A 16,583-nucleotide genomic window follows, 5' to 3' on the forward strand; every position below is an offset into this window, starting at 1 on the left:
GGTACAGATCACACACTGAGAGACCTGTCTACAGTATAGAGACACCCAGCAGGTACAGATCACACACTGAGAGGCCTGTCTACAGTATAGAGACACCCAGCAGGTACAGATCAGACACTGAGAGACCTGTCTACAGTATAGAGACACCCAGCAGGTACAGATCACACACTGAGAGACCTGTCTACAGTATAGAGACACCCAGCAGGTACAGATCACACACTGAGAGATTTGTCTACAGTACAGAGACACCCAGCAGGTACAGATCACACACTGAGAGACCTGTCTACAGTACAGAGACACCCAGCAGGTACAGATCACACACTGAGAGACCTGTCTACAGTATAGAGACACGCAGCAGGTACAGATCACACACTGAGAGGCCTGTCTACAGTACAGAGACACCCAGCAGGTACAGATCACACACTGAGAGACCTGTCTACAGTACAGAGACACCCAGCAGGTACAGATCACACACTGAGAGACCTGTCTACAGTACAGAGACACCCAGCAGGTACAGATCACACACCGAGAGACCTGTCTACAGTATAGAGACACACAGCAGGTACAGATCACACACTGAGAGGCCTGTCTACAGTACAGAGACACGCAGCAGGTACAGATCACACACCGAGAGACCTGTCTACAGTATAGAGACACCCAGCAGGTACAGATCACACACTGAGAGACCTGTCTACAGTACAGAGACACCCAGCAGGTACAGATCACACACTGAGAGGCCTGTCTACAGTACAGAGACACACAACAGGTACAGATCACACACTGAGAGACCTGTCTACAGTACAGAGACACCCAGCAGGTACAGATCACACACTGAGAGACCTGTCTACAGTACAGAGACACGCAGCAGGTACAGATCACACACTGAGAGGCCTGTCTACAGTACAGAGACGCACAGTGCAGACAATAGCACAGGTACAGCTGGGTCCTGACATCATTACAAATGATGAAGGAGGGCAGGCTCTCTCTGGCAAAGGACTGAGTCATGTCTGGAGCGGCTCGGATCTCGCCCTTTTTCAGCGCACAGGCGTCGGCGCAGGGCGTGGCCACCTCCTGAGTCAACAAAACCGCACACACCTCATCGTTCCAGTGCGCCGCCGAGAAATCCCCTGCAACAGTTTTCAAGTAACAGGTCAGACGATTATAATGATAGCCAAAGACACATGTTCAGGCTTGGATGGCAAAGGCGCAGATCGCTGAATAACCCGTACGAGGGATCTATTTCAGCTTGTTTCTGACTTTGCTACGGGGGGACACAGCTGAGGCTTCTGGGGTCCTGGGTTTGTATTTTAGTCCTGCTGTGTGGAGCCTGCATGTTATCCCAATGCCCCCAATTTTTGCCTCGCATTTGCAATTTGCCCGAGCACGTGCTCCGCTTTCCTCCCGTCCCGCACAGACGTGGGGCCCTTCTGACGGGTACCCCAGGGGTTCATCCTCTGCGATAGGGGTCGGCAATCCTAGTCCCAGAGGGCTTCGTTCTCACTCAGCTCCTAACGGGCCCAATCGGCTCATTATTGGCTTAACGAGGCTCCCAGCCCTTTTAGGTTCTGCTCCCCCCTCGGAGAGACCTGGAGAACCTGCAGACACAGCGCCCCCTCCAGGACGAGGGCAGAACGGCCCAGTCTCGGGCACAGAAGACAAAATCAAAATCAAACGCCCACGAGGGGTACAGAAGTGTCAAACACAGGTTCTGATCCCAGGTTCTTTACGCAAAGACGCCCGGGGGTCCCCATCAACTCGCAACCTTCATCGGGCTCCTGGGCTGTCTCCTTCAGGAAGACGGGTTCGCTGTCCACAGGGTCCGCGGCGTCCACAACATCCCCAGCATCCATAGTGTCCACGGTGTCCACAACATCCACAGTGTCCACAACATCCACAGCGTCCACAGTGTCCACAGGGTCCGCAGTGTCCACAGCGTCCACAACATCCACAGCATCCACGACATCCACAGTGTCTACAACATCCACAGCGTCCACAGTGTCCACAGGGTCCGCAGTGTCTGCAGCGTCCACAACATCCACAGCATCCATAGTGTCCACAGTGTCCACAACATCCACAGCGTCCACAGTGTCCACAGCGTCCACAGTGTCCGCAGTGTCCACAGCGTCCACAACATCCATAGCATCCACGGCGTCCACAGTGTCCACAACATCCACAGCGTCCACAGTGTCCACAGGGTCCGCAGTGTCTGCAGCATCCACAACATCCACAGCATCCATAGTGTCCACAGTGTCCACAACATCCACAGTGTCCACAACATCCACAGCGTCCACAGTGTCCGCAGTGTCCACAGCGTCCACAACATCCACAGCATCCACGGCGTCCACAGTGTCCACAACATCCACAGCGTCCACAGTGTCCACAGTGTCCACAGCGTCCACAACATCCACAGCATCCACGGCGTCCACAGTGTCCACAACATCCACAGCGTCCACAGTGTCCACAGGGTCCGCAGTGTCTGCAGCGTCCACAACATCCACAGCATCCATAGTGTCCACAACATCCACAGTGTCCACAACATCCTATAGTGTCCACAGGGTCCGCAGTGTCCACAGCGTCCACAACATCCACAGCATCCACAGTGTCCACAACATCCATAGTGTCCGAAGTGTCCACAGGGTCCGCAATATCCATAGTGTCCACAGCATCTATGGCGTCCACAGCGTCCACAATATACATAGCGTCCAAAGGGTCCACAGTGTCCACAGCATCCACGGCGTTGGGTTGGAGAGCTTGGACATTAGGTGAGAGAGGGCCAGTGTTCACGCCGGGCCAGGGCGGCGGCGGCGGTGGTCCGGTCCGGATCTGGAAATGTACAGGCTGGGTTCCTAGTTTTCTCGAGTTCTCCCGAATCTTGAAGGGCACACGTCCGGCCGGGCACAGAGTTTGGCGGGCGATCAGAAAAAGAAGCAGGGCAGGAGAGATCAAAGCCGGAAATGTGAGATCACTCCCAGCTCGTTCAGTGGCTGAGGAGCATGACCACTGAATTATAAGGCAGAAACAATCAGATGGACAGTTACAAACACTTGGAACACTAACGTACAGTATTCTGAGAGAGGTTTGCTTTCTGCTCCTCGGGCCTTGACAGGAGATCACACGCGGGGCTGAAGATCTAGTGAGTTTCCTCCCCCAGTAGCACCTGGGCTGATTCTGGCAGGTGTGGGAATTTCCGGGATCGGATGTGTTCTTTTAGGGAAGAATGTCTGTCTCATCCCAGAGTGTGTCTCACAGGGCAGCAGAAAGTGCAATCTCTTGACTTTGCTTCTTCCTGCTGCCTGTGAGACTGTGGTCTGTCCTCTCTGGACAGACAGGTCTGCCTGTGTCCAGTTTCTATGGCCAGGCTGTGGTCACTGAGCCTGTCCTCTCTGGAAAGCCAGGTCTGCCTGTGTCCAGCTTCTATGGCCAGGCTGTGGTCACTGAGCCCGTCCTCTCTGGACAGCTAGGTCTGCCTGTGTCCAGTCTCTATGGCCAGGCTGTGGTCACTGAGCCTGTCCTCTCTGGAAAGCCAGGTCTGCCTGTGTCCAGTTTCTATGTCCAGGCTGTGGTCACTGAGCCTGTCCTCTCTGGACAGTCAGGTCTGCCTTTGTCCAGTGTCTATGTCCAGGATGTGGTCACTGAGCCTGTCCTCTCTGGACAGCCAGGTCTGCCTGTGTCCAGCTTCTATGGCCAGGCTGTGGTCACTGAGCCCGTCCTCTCTGGACAGCCAGGTCTGCCTGTGTCCAGCTTCTATGGCCAGGCTGTGGTCACTGAGCCTGTCCTCTCTGGACAGCCAGGTCTGCCTGTGTCCAGTCTCTATGGCCAGGCTGTGATCACTGAGCCTGTCCTCTCTGGACAGTCAGGTCTGCCTGTGTCCAGTTTCTATGGCCAGGCTGTGGTCACTGAGCCTGTCCTCTTTGGTTAGCCAGGTCTGCCTGTGTCCAGTCTCTATGGCCAGGCTGTGGTCACTGTGCCTGTCCTCTCTGGACAGCCAGGTCTGCCTGTGTCCAGTCTCTATGGCCAGGCTGTGATCACTGAGCCTGTCCTCTCTGGGCAGCCAGGTCTGCCTGTGTCCAGTCTCTATGGCCAGGCTGTGATCACTGAGCCTGTCCTCTCTGGACAGTCAGGTCTGCCTGTGTCCAGTTTCTATGGCCAGGCTGTGGTCACTGAGCCTGTCCTCTTTGGTTAGCCAGGTCTGCCTGTGTCCAGTCTCTATGGCCAGGCTGTGGTCACTGTGCCTGTCCTCTCTGGACAGCCAGGTCTGCCTGTGTCCAGTCTCTATGGCCAGGCTGTGATCACTGAGCCTGTCCTCTCTGGGCAGCCAGGTCTGCCTGTGTCCAGTCTCTATGGCCAGGCTGTGGTCACCGAGCCTGTCCTTCATCAGAGTCAGTTTCTCTTCAATGTCTCTTACCCTGGGCAGATACTCAGCTACTGTGTGCCTCTGTGCTTTCCAGTTTGTGCTGTGTTTGAGAGGAAGCCCTGTTCCCAGGCAAGCTCGGAGGAGAACAATGGCAGGAACAGCCGGCTAATTTCGGCTCAAGGGGACGGAGGCCGCGCTGCGCGGACGGGCGCTTTTTATAGCCCGAGAATCCCCAGCCCTCCTCTCACGGTCACAGTTCGGCAGGGGGACGTGCACCCCCGTAGGAGAGGGTGGAGTAAGGATTTCTCGCTAGCCTTCAAAAACTTTTCAGACAAGGAAGAAACAGGTTTAAAAGGGGGAGGGCTTCTGTGGGCAGTGTGGAGTTTGCATGTGCCCCTTCTGTGAGCTCCTGCATTTTCATTGGTCGCTCGGGGTTGCTCCGGCCAGCTTTGATTGGCTGCTCCACCTGCCCTTCACTGGCCTGTGCCCTGCTCCCACTCATCGCTGTTGCGCAGGCCAGCTTTGATTGGCTGCTCCACCTGCCCTTAACTGGCCTGTGGCCTGCTCCCACCCATCGCTGTCACGCCCGCCAGCTTTGATTGGCTGCTCCACCTGCCCTTCATTGGCCTGTGGCCTGCTCCCACCCATCGCTGTAGCGCCGGCCAGCTTTGATTGGCTGCTCCACCTGTCCTTCACTGGCCTGTGGCCTGCTCCCACCCATCGCTGTCGCGCCTGCCAGCTTTTCTGGATGAGCTTCAGATGACATCGGCCTACCGCCCCCTGCTTCGGCCCCTTCACTTTCGCGCGCAGATACTCTGGCACCTCCAGGACTTCAAAGGAGTTTGAAGGAGGAACAGATCCATTAACCGTAGGCATGAAACTGGACCACTGGCCCACAAGTCCGAAGTTGTTCAAGGAACAGAGACATTAATCCACACAACGCACAGAGACATTCGGGTATTTCAGACGGCCGGGAAACCAGTGTTCAATTCAGCGTGCCGCTAAAAACCGGCGCTGTAGGTACAGTAGCAGCCACTGATGCGCTGACTCACCCTCACAATGAAAGTATAATGCACAGTGTGACATGTAAAACCTCCGATTCACATCACAGAATAGAGGACATTTCCAGGTCTGCTCAGCGCCATTTTTCTGGGATTCAGAACGAGGCAGCAGGACCTCCGGTGAGGTGGAGCGGCCCTGTGACCCTGTAAACAAGCAGGCTTGTGGATCCAGCTCTTCTAATCCAGTAGAAATACTGCTCTCCTCTCCCAGACGGTTTCACTGGCAAATACTGCTCACTGGTTAACTCTGCCTGCGGATCACGCTGGAACATTTCTGCAGTGAAATGTCTGCTGCACAACCTGTACTTATTCGCTTGTACATCTCAGTGCATTAGTCAGTACAGAGACTAGTGAGCAGGAAGGGCCTCTTCACATCTCAGTACATTAGTCATCACAGGGACTAGTGAGCAGGAAGGGCCGCTTCACATCTCAGTACATTTGTCAGCACAGGGACTAGTGAGCAGGAAGGGCTGCTTCACATCTCAGTACATTAGTTATCACAGGGACTAGTGAGCAGGAAGGGCTGCTTCACATCTCAGTACATTAGTCATCACAGGGACTAGTGAGCAGGAAGGGCCGCTTCACATCTCAGTACATTAGTCAGTACAGGGACTAGTGAGCAGGAAGGGCCGCTTGACATCTCAGTACATTAGTCAGCACAGGGACTAGTGAGCAGGAAGGGCCGCTTGACATCTCAGTACATTAGTCAGTACAGGGACTAGTGAGCAGGAAGGGCCTCTTCACATCTCAGTACATTAGTCAGCACAGGGACTAGTGAGCAGGAAGGGCCGCTTGACATCTCAGTACATTAGTCAGCACGGGGACTAGTGAGCAGGAAGGGCTGCTTCACATCTCAGTACATTAGTCAGCACAGGGACTAGTGAGCAGGAAGGGCCTCTTCACATCTCAGTACATTAGTCAGCACAGGGACTAGTGAGCAGGAAGGGCCGCTGCACATCTCAGTACATTAGTCAGCACGGGGACTAGACCTTTCTAGACCTTCACTGAAATGTATTTTGTTACCGTTTTAGTCACAGATCTGAGAAGCTGGGACTGCAGACCCCCCTTTAAGGGAGACGATTCATCGATTAATGCTGAACACGGCTGTCGTGCTGACAGCACTCCAATCATACAGAAAAGCTCTCTCGCAGCCGGGCTCAAGGGAGGAAGGGGGACGTTAATTAACGTTGCACAGCAGTCTGAGTCCCATTCGCAAATGAATCAGTCTAGTATTGTGCATCACCTTAATTGGCTCCTGCACAATTGCCTCTTAATCAGATGTCTTTGAGTTTGTTACAGGTATGTGGTTGGTCAGATACATAATAAATACTATCAAGTTTCTTTCAGCTCTGTATGTTATTTTGCTTATTATATCTGTACAAAATAATAGAATTTGTTAATGGTTCTCAGTTCAAAGAGGAGCAAACTCCAACTTGAAAGAAGGCGGCTCTTTCTCCTGCAGGATTGCCGGACACTTGCAGTAGATGCCATTCCGCACGCAGAGTTCCCAAGAGTTCTGTCCTGCTGGGAGTCTGGCTCCTCCCCTGGGCCCTACCGGGCGGGGAAAGGCGGATGTCTCCTCACAAGAGTCGCACGAGGGCCGGAGCCCCAGCGGCAGAAGGCAACAGCAGACCTGGCTCATGGGCCAATTCGGCCTGCAAAGACCCCGCTGAAAAGCCACCCCGAGTCTCGTGCTGTCGGCGACGTGGCCCCCCCAATCTCTGCGGACTTCCTGTGGGATTGACGACACAGCTCTGCTTCCTGTTGAAGGCGGACTGACCCACTATCTGGGACACCTCCTTACACTTAGGGAGATTAGATATAAATATAACTATATAATATGCAAACACTATTACCCATTTTCTAACTGCTTTATCCACTACAGGGTAGTGGGGTACCCTATCCCAGCAAGCAATGGGCACAAGGCGGGGTACACCCTGGGCAGGACACCAGTCCATCACAGGCCACACACACTCACACCACGGCCTATATACCCAGAAGCCCATTAACCTCCCAGCATGTCTTTGGACTGCGGGAGGAAACCCACACAAACCCGGAGAGAACATGCAGACTCCACCCAGACAGCACCAGGCAGGTTCAGAACCGAAACCAGGGTCCCAGGACTGCATGGCAGCAACACTGCACCACTGTACCAACCCACAGCTGTAAGATTTGTTATAATAATAATAATTGCTTACACTTATATAGCGCTTTTCTGGACACTCCACTCAAAGTGCTTTACAGGTCATGGGGATCCCCTCCACCACCACCAGTGTGCAGCCCCACCTGGATGATGCGACGGCAGCCATAGTGCGCCAGAACGCTCCCCACACATCAGCTCTCAGTGGGGAGGAGAGCAGAGTAATGAAGCCAATTCATAGAGGGGGATTATTAGGAGGCCATGATTGGTAAGGGCCAATGGGAAATTTGGCCAGGACACCGGGGTAACACCCCTACTCTTCTCGAGAAACACCCTGGGATTTTTAATGACCCCAGAGAGTCAGGACCTCGGTTTGACGTCTCATCCGAAGGACGGCGCCTGTTTACAGTCTAGTGTCCCCGTCACTATACTGGGGCATCAGGACCCACACAGACCGCAAGGTGAGCGCCCCCTGCTGGCCCCACTAACACCTCTTCCAGCAGCAGCCTCAGCTTTCCCAGGAGTCTCCCCCTCCAGGTACTGACCAGGCTCACACCTGCTGAGTCTCCAGTGGGGCTGCCAGTGGTGAGTTGCAGGGTGATATGGCTGCTATGACTATGAATCATATGATAGACTATAACATGAAGAAATGCGTCTGAAAAATGGAGGTTGAACCATCGGCGCTGAGCTAAGGGCAGAACTGCAGTTGTCGCCGTAGCGCCAAACAACGCCGTCAGCGTGACCTTCTGGGCAAGGAGCTCTCTAAATCAACAGCCATGCGGAACTGCTGTTTCACACACCCCTGTGCTTCGCCCTGAAATATCAGGTCACCGCACAAAAAAAAGCACAGCTTACAACAGAGTAATAGTCCGTAAACTAGGAAACGCTTATGAGGCCAACTAGGGAGTGGGGAGACAAACCTCAAGTTTGAGAAAGCTGTAAATTAATTATTATTATTTTTTCGGACGACACAAACCAGGCTGTAACGGGCCCGGAGTGACTTCGAAATGATGTCGGTTTTGTTGTTTTTAAATAATTCTGCCCGGCTCCGTTTCTTTCACAGCCGGGCGACGACCGGGCGAGGGGTCACGGCCACCCGGGGGACCCGGCTCCGGGCGCGGAAGTCCGCCGTGTGGTGGTGGCGCCGGGTGAGGGCGGCTTCTCCCACGGCTTACACACGAATCCTCTCCCGACCGACTCGGCCGCCTCTCCGCGATATTCGCCGGGGTGGCGCAACGGCAGCGGCCGAGCGACTCAACGCGGAAGTGCTGCGGAACAAGTCGCGCTGTTCGCTTCTTGTTGGGGGGGGGGGACTCTTTCAGCCCAAGGAGGGGGAAACGAGAGACCCCCCCTCCTCCTCCGAGCCGTCACTTCTGGCGACCTACACCCCCCCACGTCCCTCACCCGGCTCTTATCTTTCGGCTCACACCGGCAGTCCCCTCCCCACGAAGCGCTTAATCGCACGTCCACGGCCCCTTTCCGCGGGCGGCGGGCGAGGCAACACGCCCCTCTTTCTGAAGGCAACTTCGCCGGCTCTGGCAGGCGGCGGTCCCGGTTCCGGTCCCCACCACCACCACAACTCACCATTTCTTGGTGCACTCGACCATCAGCTCCTGGTAGGACGCCACGAACTGAAACTTGGACGCCTTTTTCCCCACCCTCTGCAGCCGTTTCCACACCGAGCTCATGGCTGGGCTGCTGGTGCTGGTGCTGCTGGTGTTTGCGGAGGTTGTCTCCCCGGGGGGCACACGTCGGAAGAAAAAAAAAAACAACAACAACCGAAAACAGGAACGAACTACACCAACAGCGCGAAAAATATCATTAAAAAAAAACACAACACTTGCGGTTTCCGAGCTTCGTAATGTTTTTTTTTAAAAACGCCTCCCCACCCCCCCTGTCCACCCCGTCCGAGACCGGGGTGCTGGGGGGTAAATCAAAAGAAAAACCACCGGTAACGGGTTCCCTCAGGTCCAGCAGAGTCCGGAGAGGCGCTCACGGGCTGTGGTGGTAGTGGTCCGAGGTGAGGGCATTTCTCGCCGGCTTGCGGGCGGGCTCGGTGGCGGTGGGACGGGACGGGACTGGACGCGGTGGGTCCGGTGTGTCGGGGTTCGCCCGTGGCCCCGGTTCCATGCCACCAAACCCCCAGCTCCTCTTCACAGAAATCAACCCCCCCACAACACACACACACACTTTTCCGCCCCGGAGGGGGGGGGGGGTGGGGGCAGATCCGAGCAGATAGAGAAGTTGCAGAGCTCGGCTTTAATTAAAAGACGCCCGGAGAGGAACCGACTCCTGCCGGCGAAAGGCGCAGCTCGCTGTCAGTGTCGCTTCCTCACCCGGCCGCCAAGTCCGCGTCGTCTTCAGTAAAACAGTTTTGTTTTTGTTGTTGTTGTCGTTGTTAAAGAACAAGTTCTTCGCTGGTTATAGGAGTCCCCCCGGCATGTCAAACGACCCGGTCGCGCCACGACCGCGTGTGTCAAGAAATGTTCTCTTTTTTTATCCTCTCTCTCCCTCGCAGATGAGTTAGTTCATCCTCCGGTTGCGACAGTAAAAGACCACAAAAAAAGTACAAGAACACACATGGGCCGGTTATTCTTCAACCTGTTGCTGCTGTGGAAGGGGAGGGAGAGGAGGAGGAGGAGGAGGAGGGAGGCGGGAGCGATTTCACGACCCCACGGCCCGCAGGAGCTGTCATGAAGTCGCGGCGCCGCTCTTGGGGTTTTCTGGAAAGTCTGTTTGAAGACTTGAGCTCCGCCGCTGTGAGCGACTGGGCTTGCGAGGAAGAGAGAGAGGGAGGGAGAGAGAGGGAGGAGAGACGACATGCAAAGCAGAGACGATGTGACCGGCAGGCAAAGTGCGTTTTGTAATCTCCCGGACTTTGCAGCCGCTCCGCGAAAAACCCGGGACGTTTCGAGACAGTTGCCCGGGTAGAATAAAAAAAAAAAGTCTCACCCCCACCCGTGAAGGGGACCACGCACGACCACCCCGGGGGACAGGTCACACCTCTGAGGATTGAACTACATCGGCCAGCCCCAGACAGCTTCAGTTTGAAAGCGAAAGCGAAGCCTTCAAGACTTGGGCTCTTTGAAGGGTTGTGACTGGTGTGTGGGGAAAAAAAACAACAACAACACTTATCTGGGCCAACAACAACAGAAATAAACATACAAACTCGGCCGCTGATGTGTTAACATCGGCCCCCTGCCGCGGTTTTTCGCGACACGTGATTTTGGTGGTCCGGAGGGGTGGTCCAGCCGCAGAGCGACCGGACACCGAACCGAACCGAACCAGTCGAATCAAAACACAAGCGGGGAGGAAGATCGTTTCGCTGCACACCGCAGAGGTTGCGTGATCGCAGGACGCAGGCGCCAAAATCAAATAAATAAATACAAATACAGTAAGGGCCTCTGGAATAGATGGGGTTCTGGTAGTCGTGTACTGGTTTTTAATGTTCTTGTTCTGCATTTGCCCATATTCCAGACGCCTTCGTCGCTCCCTGTTAATTCCTACATTTTCCTACTTCGCCCAGTCAGTACAGGGGGGTCAGTCCGGCGGGGTGTTCCCTCTATCCGAGAAGGGGGGGTCCCCCCGAGTCAAGCTCACCGAGCCCAGTGAAAGCCAGTCGGCTCATTGTGTTGCATTTTCAATTAAAGATCCAACGCGAGTTCTGTCCCGGTTCGGTGTGTTCGGGTGATCTGGCGGCAAGAACTCTCCCGAACTCTTTAACTCTTAACAAGCAGCGTGTTCTTAATGTCCCGGTACAGACCGGGTTATTTCTGTGCCGAAACAAACTGGGTTCTTAATGTCCAGGTATAGACCGGGTTATTTCTGTCCCGAAACAAACTGGGTTCTTAATGTCCCGGTACAGACCGGGTTATTTCTGTCCCGAAACAAACTGGGGTCTTAATGTCCCGTAGTACAGACCGGGTTTTTAGTGCCCAGATACGCACGATCGTCCGGAACCAGATTGGACCCGGTGCTTAAGCGCTGGGACAGGGAAGTTGACCTGTCTTTCTGGAGGAAAATTTTCCTATCTCCCCCATTGAAATTTATTACGCATAGATATTCTGATAATGCAAATGTTTTTTCCGTTGGATTCTCACCTCTCGGCTCCTTTTGCACGTTACAAACCGACAGTGGGAAGGATATTTATTTCCAGTGCTTACATTTCCCAGTTATAAAAGGAGTTTGTAATATCAGGACACATAGCCTATTCATGTGTTCAGCATTATTATTATTATTATTATTATTATTATTATTATTATTATTATTATTATTATTATAAACGTTGCCGTTTTTGATCTCGAAAGTGCTGGTTGATGTTAACAGCGTTCGCGTATCGTGTAAGATGTTGACATCATTAAAACATTACCGGGAAAAATGGAAAAATAGGCGTTGAACCTCCTCATCCAATAATTTCAGCAGACTGAATTATAAATGGGAGGGGGATTTATGAGACGGTCAGGGCGGGAGTACGGGTACTGGAAGACTGGAGATTAATTTGAAAATTTCCGTGGCTGTTTCGGTAAACGACCGGAGCGGTTCAAACCACAAGCCGTATTAAAGGGCCTTTTGTTCGTACAGAAAGATGGGTCAGGTCGATTAAAACGAAATAAACCGTTGTAAATCGTCTCCCTCGCTCTCAGCTTTTCGCTAAAGATTGAGAAAACCCGAGCGTCGTCCGAACTAGGCCTGGGGACCAGGCCTGGGCTGGCGGGCGATCTTCCCGCCGGGCCGTGAGCGCAGGTGAACGGGCACGCAGCGCCAGGTGACCCGCGGCGGCAAAAGTCCCTGTTTTGGAGACCAGGCCTTTGGCAACATTGCGGTCGGGTCTGTCTGGAAATACTTTGCGGTACTCCCAAAAGAAGAGTCCAGGAGGCTTTTAACGCAGAATATCAAGATAGTAAAGTTACAGAGCGGAGATGGGGATTTTTTTTTAAATAGACGTAGTCACCGGTGATGGTGTTTGCCTACAATTATTTATACATAAAAGAAAGTATCCAATAAAAAAAAAAAACTCCACATGACAATCTTTTGAAAGCCATACCATATTTGGAAAATGCAAGTACACAATTGAAAGTAATTGAATTTTAATGAATATCCTTTCAACAGCAATTGCATGATACCGTGATAGGAGGTTTTCCCAATAAGCCAATAAACGGTCAGTGCCATTGAAAACATTCATCTCCCTTTCTGTCAAAATGTACATGCAGCCCTGAATTTCTTCCCCATGATATTTCAGAGCTTTGAGGGACCAAGCACTCCAGCAATCACCTTAGCAGAAATGTCCTGGAGCTGAAGAAGAACTTGGGATGTATTGGCTGGAATACCTCTACCAATTCAGGGTCACAGGGGAGCTGGAGTCTATCCCAGCAAGCCACGAGCACAGGGCAGGGTACACCCTGGGCAGGACGCCAGTCCATCACAGGACACACACAGACACACACTCACACACCTTGGGCAGGACACCAGTCCATCACAGGACACACACATACACACTCTCACACACCCTGGGCAGGACACCAGTCCGTCACAGGACACACACAGACACACACTCACACACCCTGGGCAGGACACCGGTCCGTCACAGGACACACACAGACACACACTCACACACCCTGGACAGGACACCAGTCCGTCACAGGACACACACAGACACACACTCACACACCCTGGGCAGGACACCAGTCCGTCGCAGGACACACGCAGACACACTCTCACACACCCTGGGCAGGACACCAGTCCGTCGCAGGACACACACAGACACACACTCACACACCCTGGGCAGGACACCAGTCCGTCGCAGGACACACACAGACACACCCTGGGCAGGACACCAGTCCGTCACAGGACACACACAGACACACACTCACACACCCTGGGCAGGACACCAGTCCATCACAGGACACACACAGACACACCCTGGGCAGGACGCCAGTCCGTCACAGGACACACACAGACACACACTCACACACCCTGGGCAGGACGCCGGTCCGTCAGAGGACACACACTCGCACCAGGGCCAACTTTCCCAGAGGCCAATTCACCTCCCAGCATGTCTGTGGACCATGGCAGGAAACCTGATCACCTGGAGGAAACCCACATGAACTCAGAGCGGAACGTGCAGACTCCACCCAGACAGCACCCCAGGAATCAAACCTTCGGCCTCGGCGCCGAGCGGGAGCGAGGCTCAACACTGTGCTGCCCCAGTTCCTTCATGTCTGTGTCTAACATTGCGAGGCTGAACGTTTGAAAATAAAATCTAAAGAAATGAAAAAAAAAACCTCACATTCTCCTCTCGTTCTCTGGCTCCAATCTGCGTCAAAATATGCCGCAAAGCCCTGCGCAACCGCAATATCCTTCCCCAGCAAAGAAAAAAGGAAACACACAGCTGCTGGCAGTCCTAATCAGCCTAATCAGAAATACTGATTACACATCTGCGGCTCAGTCTCTGCGCCTGTGGCTGGGAGGTTGCCAGTTCAAATCCCGCGGCTGGCAGAGGGATCCTACTCCGTTGGGCCCCTGAGCCAGGCCCTTCACCCCAGCTGCTCCAGGGGCGCCGTATAAATGGCCGACCCTGCGCTCTGACCCCCAGCTTCTCTCTCCCTGTCTGTGTGTCTCATGGAGAGCAAGCTGGGGTCTGCGAAAAGACACATTCCTAACGCAAGACATTGGATATGGCCGATAAAGTGATCTGTTCTTATCAATGGGGCCCAGTCTGGTCCAGTCCAGGTTTCTACACAGCACACTTGAGCTTTTGTATCTGAAATGACCCCGAGTTCCCCTTTCCTGACATTCTCTTGTGCGTCCATTGAACCCGACCCTCAGAACCGATTTTACTGTATGAAAAACTCCCGAAAATACAGAAAGCAGCCGAGCGAGACTTCTCCTTTAGGCATCGAGCAGTAACCCGCTGCGTGTCCAAAGCTGACAAAGACGAAAATTGAGGAAACCCTTTGCCATAACAAAAAAAAAAAGAAGTTAAACCGCTCTGAATTTTCGAGCTCCATCAATTTCACATCTCGTTGCGGTGAGCTGCAGCAGAACCTTTCACGTCACCGAACCACCCGGAGTTTCCCTGGAATTTAAAAATAAGTCAGGTGAACCAAACGCTGCTCTTTTGGGACGGCACAGTAGGATTTCTTTGGGCTTTTTTGGATGGGGAAAATGCTTTACGTTCACCGTTTGCCAGCTTCGCCCCACGCAAACCGGAGAAGAACGTGCAGACTCCCCCCCCAGACAGGCATGCAAGCTGGAATTGAGCCTGGGGTCCTCGCTGCCGGGCTGCCCTGGGTGGTGCCTGCACACTGCCTTCACCTGGAGAGCATAGAGTTCAAGTGCCCTGGTTTAAGCACTTTATTTTCTTTTCACAAATAAATACAGAGGAGCACAAAACAGAAACATTTTCCGTTAAGATACATAGACCTAAAACAGTATATATGAACATGTCTCGTTAAGGCAAGAAAAGGCAACAGTTCCAACATAATTATGTGCATTTTTCCAAGTCATTCTGAATCACTTCCAAAACAGGACCAATCCAATTTTTTCCTTTACGTGATGGTCAATATCAGACGTTCCTGAGATACAGTCCTCTGTTTCCCACAGATTTTCTGCTTCCACCCTCCCTTCTCTCCCCAGATCTCTGAGGTAATGGCTCTCTCTGATAACGGACCGCGCCCCGGCTACCTGCTCCCTGGACTGGAACCTCGATGTCTTTGAGCGCCCGCCCTCCAGGGGGCGACCTTTCCACTGCGCCGCTATCCCAGCAGCCAGCAGCCATATCACCCTGCAACTCACAACTGGCAACCCACTGAAGCTAAGCAGGTGTGAGCCTGGCCAGTACCTGGTGGGGAGACCTCCTGGGGGAAAAAACTAAGGTTGCTGCTGGAAGAGGTGTTAGTGGGGCCAGCAGGGGGCGCTCACCCTGCGGCTCATGTGGGTTCTAATGCCCCAGTGTAGTGACGGGGACACCAGACTGTAAAGAGGCGCCGTCCTTCTGATGAGACGTCAAACCGAGGTCCTGACTCTCTGTGGTCATTAAAAATCCCAGGGCGTTTCTCGAGAAGAGTAGGGGTGTTACCCCGGCGTCCTGGCCAAATTTCCCATCGGCCTTTATCAATCATGGCCTCCTAATAATCCCCCTCTATAAATTGGCTTAATTACTCTGCTCTCCTCCCCACTGAGAGCTGATGTGTGGGGAGCGTTCTGGCGCACTATGGCTGCCGTCGCATCATCCAGGTGGGGCTGCACACTGGTGGTGGTGGAGGGGAGTCCCCATTGCCTGTAAAGCGCTTTGAGTGGAGTGTCCAGAAAAGCGCTATATAAATGTAAGCAATTATTATTATTATCCAGCTTTCCAGCTGCATCTGGCCCGACTGGCACGGCGGTAATGAGGGGGCAATTCTGGGGCAAACCCAGTGTGGCGATCATGGAGGCCAGGAGGAAAGAGAGAGAGGAGACAGGACAGGAACTCCAGCCATCGAGGGGCTTGTGGGTTACGATGGCTTTTCTCACCCACTTCCTGCAGACTTGACTCCTCTCGTCAAGCTGAGCAACCACCGCCAGCCTCGGTCCCCTCCCCGGTCATGATTGGCGAATGTCTCCGCCGCGACTGAACCCCTGACCCCCCTAGCAGTGTCCGGCGCGCGGCGGTAGAAGCAGACCTGCACGAGGGCCTGCCTTCCTGTACAGCGTCTCCCCCCCCCCCAGAGGGAGTCGGCCAGTTTCCGTGGTAACACAGTCATTTCACAACGCAGGGAGGTTCCCTGTTTACAAGCTGTGCTGCTGGTGCTGACTCATCAGAGGACCCCTCGCCGGGGACAACAGAGAGGTCAAGGGTCAGTCTGCTGTGTGCCTGGTGCTGACTCATCAGAGGACCCCTCGCCGGGCGCAACAGAGAGGTCAAGGGTCAGTCTGCTGTGTGCCTGGTGCTGACTCATCAGAGGACCCCTCGCCGGGGGCAACAGAGAGGTCAAGGGTCAGTCTGCTGTGTGCCTGGTGCTGACTCATCAGAGGACCCCTCGCTGGGGGC

The 16,583-nt window shown here is 53.8% G+C and overlaps 2 protein-coding genes across 26 annotated transcripts in view; one reads left to right on the forward strand and one right to left on the reverse strand.

Moving 5' to 3' along the window:
• LOC148646719 (EH domain-binding protein 1-like protein 1) overlaps window positions 1-10,602 on the reverse strand; it is a 62,327-nt gene extending 51,725 nt beyond the window's left edge. For 14 of the 25 annotated variants that reach the window (XM_088608857.1, XM_088608855.1, XM_088608853.1 and 11 more), the window contains exon 1: window positions 9,140-10,601. In XM_088608857.1, the coding sequence (XP_088464983.1) occupies window positions 9,140-9,243 (104 nt within the window). In that variant the 5' untranslated portion in view covers window positions 9,244-10,601. Of the gene's footprint in view, window positions 1-9,139 lie in introns of all 25 variants that reach the window. The other 11 variants (XM_088608863.1, XM_088608861.1, XM_088608859.1 and 8 more) reach the window with 5 other exon arrangements.
• Window positions 1-16,583, forward strand: part of LOC148646713 (uncharacterized) — a 263,071-nt gene that overhangs the window by 181,327 nt on the left and 65,161 nt on the right. The window lies entirely within an intron of this gene.

Source organism: Lepisosteus platostomus, chromosome 16 (genome assembly GCF_059453375.1).
Source record: "Lepisosteus platostomus isolate fLepPlt1 chromosome 16, fLepPlt1.hap1, whole genome shotgun sequence".
Classification (NCBI taxonomy): Eukaryota; Metazoa; Chordata; class Actinopteri; order Semionotiformes; family Lepisosteidae; genus Lepisosteus; species Lepisosteus platostomus.